The sequence below is a fragment of the Geosmithia morbida genome (genome assembly GCF_012550715.1).
Source record: "Geosmithia morbida isolate 1262 chromosome Unknown scaffold_5, whole genome shotgun sequence".
Taxonomy (NCBI): domain Eukaryota; kingdom Fungi; phylum Ascomycota; class Sordariomycetes; order Hypocreales; family Bionectriaceae; genus Geosmithia; species Geosmithia morbida.
In genome coordinates, this window is record NW_023336192.1 from 444702 (window position 1) to 451816 (window position 7115).

A 7115-nucleotide genomic window follows, 5' to 3' on the forward strand; every position below is an offset into this window, starting at 1 on the left:
TGTTAATGTTATTATATCGCTAGTCTCTTATATATGGCCTTGCTGTTGGAATTTATTTTCCCTTTTTTTGGAGTGAGACGGATTGAAGGATGACTTATTTTATCAACAAGATAGATGTATGAAAAGGATGATTACTCATCCTGAACAATATCTATAAAAAAAATAGGAAGAGGAAGAGAACAAAACATGACTCGTTCTAGTTGAAAACAAGAAAAAAAAAGAAGACAAAGAAAAACGACGATTGTAGCTGCGCAACGCCTGCCCGTGAATGAATGATGGCTCGGTGAGGTTGTAGAGATCAATACTCCCGTACATTCACCCGAATTAGACTCCCCAAGTGAATGCTGACAAAAAGAAATCTAGATGGGGGGGTGGGAGGAAAAAAGGGGGTATGTATGGACCAGATGACAGAACAAGAGAGACAGAAGAAGAAGGGAAAATAGAATAACAAGAGAGAGAGAGAGAGAGAGAGAGAAAGGTATGGGGAGAGAAGAAGAAGAGGAAGAAGAAAATCCCATCACAACCTAGGTGTCTTCCCAGTAGGAACAAAGGGTTTACCATTCTGGACGTCCCCCAGATCAGCCTGCCTCATGAGGATGGAGAAGCGAGTCTCTCTCGAAAGGGAGCGAGAGTGGGCGTGGGCGTGAGCGGCGCTGGGATCCCTGCCGGACCCGCCGCCTCCGGCAGCAGCATAGTCCTCCTCCCCGTGCGCGGTAAAGGGGTCGGCAAAGATGTTGAGGTACCCCTGACCCTGCGTCTGCGACGCGGCGGAGTCCCGCAAGCCGCGTCCGGGGACGGCAAGCTCCGGCCTGAGATGGCTGCTCTTGGCGCGGACCTTGTGACCGGAGGCCTTCATGGACCGGATAGGTGGTAGACGGGCGCCGACGCTACGCAAGGTGACGGTGTCGTCGTCGTCGTTGCTGTTGTTGTTGTTTCTGCTGCTGCTGCTGCTGCTGCTGTTGTTGTTGTTAAAGTAGCTGACGTTTCCGTCACCAAAGGAGGCAAAGGACTCGGCGACGGACGGATTGGGCGATACCTCTGAGGCGAAGCGGTTAGGGATGGATAGTCGATTGTTGCTGTTGTTGTTGTTGTTGTTGTTATCGTGATTGTTGTGAGCGGTGGCGGTGATGGTGGTGTGGCTGCCACGACCAAAGAAACCTCGGATGGGGGGGCCCTGGGCTTGATCGCGGTCGTGATGGGCGGAGTCGGCGCTGCTTCCGGGTCTGCGCAGCATAAACTCGCTGCGGTACGTGTCGGGCTTGGTGATGGGTTCGGATATGTTACGTCCGTGGACCATGTCCGGTTCCCGGCCGGCTCGACGCTTGGCCCTCCTGCGCAGACAGACGAAGACGGAGACGGAGACGAGGAGGAGGGCAGCGCAGGCGCCCACCACTCCGCCTATGATGGCGGTGGTATCGGGACCTGACGGGTCGGAGCCGGAGCCGGAGCCGGAGTCGGAGTCGGAATCCTGGCCCGGGTCTGCCGTTCCCGTGACGGACGAGGCTTGGGTCTCGGTCGGACCGGTGGAGGGGGAAGAAGTGTCGTCGGTCGCGGTCGCGGTGGCAGTTGCCGATCCCGCCGTCGAGGGCGCAGAAGAAGAGGTAGAGGAAGGAGGAGGAGAAGAAGAGGACTTGCTGTCGTCTCCCCTCTCCTTCTCCTCGGGCGAGACGGTCTGATCTTGATCCATGGTGCACTGCTTCCCGCCGTCGTCGTCGTCCTGGCAAGAGAATCCAAAGGGGCAGCAGCCGTCACCGCAGCCGGGGAGGTCGACGTCGAAGACGGTCGTCTTGAGCTGGACGTCCGGGTCGCGCGTCGCGTTCTGGGCCTGGACGTTGCACGTTATCGGCTTCAGGCTCCCGCACGAGGCAGACTCCGGGCAGCAGAGGATGGTGGTGGCGGCCGCGAGGGAGACGCAGGTCTCGTCCTCCCGGCAGCAGATGTTGTCCGGGAAGGAGGCGCCGCACTGCTTCAGGTCCTGACCGGCCGAGCAGGTCCTGTCCGAGTCGCGGGCGAAGATGGACGGGGTCGGGGTGCCCTTGACCGAAGGGGTCAGGGCCAGGGTCAGGGTCAGGGTCAGGGTCAGGGTTCGGAGGAGGATGAGCCATGGAGGCGGCGTCATGGTTCTATATATTGTATCGTATATGTACCTGACCGTTGACGAGATCAGAGTGGTCAGGGAGGGGAAAATGGTCGGATAATCGTGGTGATGGTCTGTCGAACGAGAAGCCCGCTGTAGGGGAAGAAGAGCGAGATGGATCGCCGAACAAGAAGGTTATTCGAGGGAAGAATGATGGATCTTTCAAAAAGAAGAAGAGATGAGGGGAATATGAGGGGGAAGAAACGAGTACAAGAAAAAAAAAGAGTATAAAAAAATAAAAAGAGGAAAAGATCAGACAGGACTCTCCTCGGTATAAAAAGGAGAGGGACTTCTCTGACCTCGAAGTTGAAAGGGTGGGGTTATTACGAGAAGGAAGAAGAAGAAAGAGACAAGAGAAGAATTCTGCCTTCAAACACGGAAAAACAGCGAAGAAAAATGTTGTATGCTCTTGACAAAGGAGATGGCAGATTTGAGAGAGACAGAGAGAGAGAGAGAGAGAGACAAAGAAAGGAAAATGAACGGGAGAGGGTGAACGGGAGAAAGAAGAATCAAGAGAGAAGAGGAGGTAGCAGCAGACAGCTGTGCATACGGCATACGAACGCCAGGGAAGTTTTACTTGCCGCCCATAGAGATCCATCGTATGGTCAGGCCGTCGTCATCTTCTCCCTCCCTCCCTCCCTCTCTCTCTCTCTCTCTCTACCTGAATGCTGAGTTGGAAACGAGATGGTCGACCAAGCATATTACCCACTCATCTCACATGCAACCCCTAGGCAGAAGACAGAAGACACCTTCCCCTAGCATGCAATGTACTCGCGGGCAGCATGTCCTAGACGCCAATCCAGCGGCTAAGAGCATCTCGTCTCCATGTCCGTTCTGGGGCGGGCGGTTACGGCATGGAAAATCCGTTGGTTGTCTGTCGTCGGTTCCCCGTCGTCACTTAGACGCCGGGATAGAGTCATGGCCAATCATTTCTATATCTAGCCTTTTTTCTTTTTTTTTAAAAAAAAATTATTTTTATCTCTCATCACTTGCAAACAAAACACGTCATCGGCATCAGCTGATGCAGTCAGTCTGGTTCTTCTCTTTCTTCCTGTCTCTCTTTCTTTTTTTCTTCCTCCTTTCGTCTTCTCTCGTTCTGTTTCATATTACCCATCACCATCAGCTTGGCAGTGGTTACTTTACTTGTATTGATGATGATACCTGATATTATCTACTGTATTAATATTATTCCTGGGACACGAATGGGCTGCTCTTTTGTCTACCCTGCGTTGCTTTGCTTCGAATCTGCCAGATTTCACGTCCCATCTAGGATGCTGTATCGGCTCAGATGTGGATTGAATATCATGATGTAAGAGAATGAAGATATATAAATATACATGCAGAGAGTCTCCTCTATTCTTCAGAGGCGCTGTCGTCTTCATGCATCATGTGTCGACACATCTCTACAGTAAGCAGACTCTCTTCACGACAGATATATACCAGGAACCGTCACACGTTGAGACAGATGTCAGGGTAGACTATATTCGATATAATTCAATGATTATATACCGGGAATCCTCACTCCAGCATCTCCTAGGTCCAGCCATGCATGTGTTTCGACCAACCCAATCCAAGGCTCATTTCCAGAGCGGGCCTCTCTTTGACTCTCAAAAAGTCTCCGTGTATCCAGAATGGTAAAAGAAAAAGAAAAAAAAGAAAGAGATATAAAGACACCAAATCAGATGCTACCATGCTATGTGGAAAACCGAGTTTCCGATCCCCATCAACCCGGGAGGAAAACGTAATGCGCCGCCGATATATATAAAGAGGAAGAACAAGAAAGACAGAAACCATCTTGCGCCGGTGATAACCCGATCCCTGCTCGCTAATGTATCAAGACTAAGAAACCGAGAGGAGAGAAGGTGAATCCCAGACTCTCCGGGGAGATGAAGGGTTGAGAGGATTGTCCAAAGGAAAATCCAGTCTGACGTATCAACGTATCGAAAAAGAAAAAAAGTCCCGAGTGTCGCTTCTTCCAAAGAAGCCCGAAGCCTTGCGGCGTCCTCTATCCCATCCCAGCGGGTATAGTTTGAAGAAGAGAAGAAGAATTGCAGACAAGATTAAAAAAAAAAAAGCCGGAAGAGAGAAGGCAAGTGTGTGAAGTCCTGCTTCAAGTGGAAAGATCCGAGCAAGATGATCGAATGGGAGGGGGATGTGAAAAGATCAGGAAAAAAAAAAACACAACAAGAACAAGAACAAAAAAAAGGGGGGATGAGATGGGAGAGATGTTTAGATCATCAAGAAATCCCATCCCTTCATGTGCATGACATCCCTCCAGTGCATGAGGGTAGAGTTCACCTCCGAGCCGTCAGACCCGGGCGTGGCCCTGGCCTCCTGGAGGGGGTCGTTGTGCGCCCACGTGGCGCGCAGCACGTTGAGCATGCGGCCGAAGCTGCCGCACTGGGCCTGCTCTCCCAGCTGGCCGACGCGGTCCTCGAAGAAGGGCCGGAACTCGCTGTCGGGGAGGCTGATGGACCCGCCCATCAGGTAGACCCAGACCAGGCTGCGGTCGTACCCGTGCGGTCCGGACGGGACCGTGCCCAGCACGTCCACCAGCCTGGCCACCAGGGTGATGGGGGAGTGCTGGTTCGGCGAGAAGCCCGGCACCAGGCTGCAGAGGTAGATGCGCGCCGCCAGCCGGAAGGCCGTCGTGATGTTGCGCGACAGCTGCTTCGGCGAGAGGATGCCCTCCGCGCTGAGGGCCGGCTTGACGGCGCCGCCGACGTCGGCCGAGGAGCCCGGATACGACGACGATTCCATCTCGGTCAGCGTCATCTGCTCTCCCAGGAGGGAGACGTGCTGGCAGAGGGTGAAGTCGTCCATGCCCGTCTTCTTGAGGGACTCGAGGCAGGCGATCTCGGAGATGAGGTACATGACGCGGTCGTCGCAGCCCATGAGCTCGCGGAGGCCGAGGCTGGGGTTGGCCGACGCCACGTGCTTCTCGCGGTAGGCGTGGGCGAAGGTGGGCGAGACGCCCGTCATGGAGGCGCCCAGGATGTCGATCCAGGCCGTCAAGGTCATGTTGAAGGGCGCCTGGAGGACCTGCTGGGCCGGGTCGAGCACCATCTGCGGCAGGGCCAGCTTGTGCACCAGGTTGACGGCCGCCTGGAAGTGCTGGTGCCACGGTATGTCGAGGAGGCCGTCGTCGCAGCGGCCGGCCACGCACTGGAAGAAGATGAGGGCCAGCGTCGCCTCCAGTATGTCCTGGTGGTTCTCGTCGCGCTTGAGCGCCTCGCACAGCGACCAGATGGTCGCGTACCGGTGCCGCATGATGTCCTGGTCCAGCTCGGCGCTGATGGCGTTGACCTGGCCCTTGAGGTGCTGCGCCGCCACGGACAGGCAGCAGTGCAGGTACACCTGGTTGTTCTGCAGGGCCGGGAGGATCAGCCCCGTGCCCACGCAGCCGTGCTGGTTGGACTCGAGGATCGGGAAGATGGTCGGCAGGACGGCCTGGATGAAGTGCTCCAGCAGGCGCTGGTCGTTGTCCTCCAGCTCCACCCTGAACTCGAATCCCGACGACGGAGCCGGCACCGACGACGACGAAGGGGAGGGGGGATCCTGGTGGTGCTGGTGCGCAAAGTCGAAGAAGTTGACGTCGAACGTCTCCTCCGAGAGGGACTCGCAGCGCTCGCGGTGGATGTGCTCCGCCCAGGAGGACCCGTCGTCGACCCCGACGCCGCACGGGAGCACCGTCCCGGGCGGAGGGGGCGTGTGGAAGGTGCTGAAGGTCGAGACGTGCGACTCCTTGAGCGTGGGCACGTCGTCGACGAACATCTGCCTCTCGGTCTTGACGTCGATCTCGTAGGGAGAGTAGCCTACGCCCGGGCCGGCGCCGGCACCGCCGATCAGGAAGTTGGGGGCCAGGTGCGCGCCGTAGACGCTGTGGATGCCGGCCGGGTTGGGGGGCGTGTTGAAGCTGAAGCCGTTGGAGAAGTGAGAGTCGATCGAGGAGGACCGGTTGCGCTCCGACGGGTCCGTGTACGTCGACGTCGGGACAGAGTGGCTGAGGCTCGGGGGGGAGTTGAGGTTGATGTTGGCGGCCGCAGTGGGCATGGCGTGCGACTTCTCCGACAGCTTCTTCTGCTTGATGATGTTCTTGATGTCCTCCTTGCGCTGGCGGCGGGTGTCGGCGTTGCCCCACCACATGGGCCTCTTGTATTCGCACGACAGGCCGAGATTCTTGCAGGCTGAGCAGACTGGGTCACCCTCATCGCACTTCTTGCGTCTGAGTCGGCATGTGTAGCATCCTATTGTAAGGAGAAACAAGAGCGTGTAAGTCAAAAGTTTCCGCAATGCTTTCTTTCTTTTTTTCTTTCTTTCTTGTGGTGGTGGTGGTGGGGGGGGAGGCGCAGAGGTCCATGAGGGAACACTGCTATCTCGTCTTGTTCTCTCACCACGTGAATGTGACGAGGACGTAAGAGAAGTAGAGGATGAGACTAACCTGTTCTCGAACGACGGTGCATCTGCGACCTGGGCCTTTGCTTTCCACTGTTGCCAGCCTTGGAAGCCGGTTTGGCCTTTGAAGATGTTGTTGCGGCCATGTTGCCCATGCTTCCAGGAGCTCGAACGGGACCCTTGGAGTAGTTGGGGGGTTGGCTAGACATTTGTATACTCGGGAGAGCTCTGAGGAAAATAAAAGGGTCTCTTTTCTTTTCGGCCTCTTATTTGGTTATACTCCAAATGTCTCTTACCACCACACACGAGGGGGGGGGGGGGGGGGGGGGGGGGGGGGAATTTCCCTCTTTTTCCTTTTTTTTTAAAATTTTTTTTTGGGGGGGGGGGGGGGGGGGGGGGGGGGGGTGTCACTGTGTGTCGATCCGGGAGAGAGCACTGTAAGGGTGGATCTTCTTTACCGGGACCACAGAGAGAGAGAGAGAGCAGCCACTGGCTGGGGGGAGAGGGTCGAGAGAAGGGAAATGCAGGATTTTTGATAGCCCCGGGTCTTGTCTTCGGGTTATCTCGCCTTCTCAGTGGTCGG

General features: G+C 55.7%; 2 protein-coding genes across 2 annotated transcripts; both read right to left on the reverse strand.

The window, feature by feature from the left end:
• Positions 1-324: 324 nt before the first annotated feature.
• GMORB2_6153 (uncharacterized protein) lies at positions 325-2119 on the reverse strand (the record flags this gene model as incomplete). Its single annotated transcript, XM_035468123.1, has 2 exons — positions 325-344; positions 559-2119. 2 exons carry the CDS (start codon positions 2117-2119, stop codon positions 325-327), a joined length of 1581 nt encoding a protein of 526 aa, XP_035322104.1.
• Positions 2120-4366: 2247 nt separating this feature from the next.
• On the reverse strand, positions 4367-6678 carry GMORB2_6154 (uncharacterized protein; the record flags this gene model as incomplete). Its single annotated transcript, XM_035468124.1, has 2 exons — positions 4367-6384; positions 6579-6678. The coding sequence occupies 2 exons, from the start codon at positions 6676-6678 to the stop codon at positions 4367-4369; spliced, it is 2118 nt and encodes a 705-aa protein (XP_035322105.1).
• Positions 6679-7115: the final 437 nt, after the last annotated feature.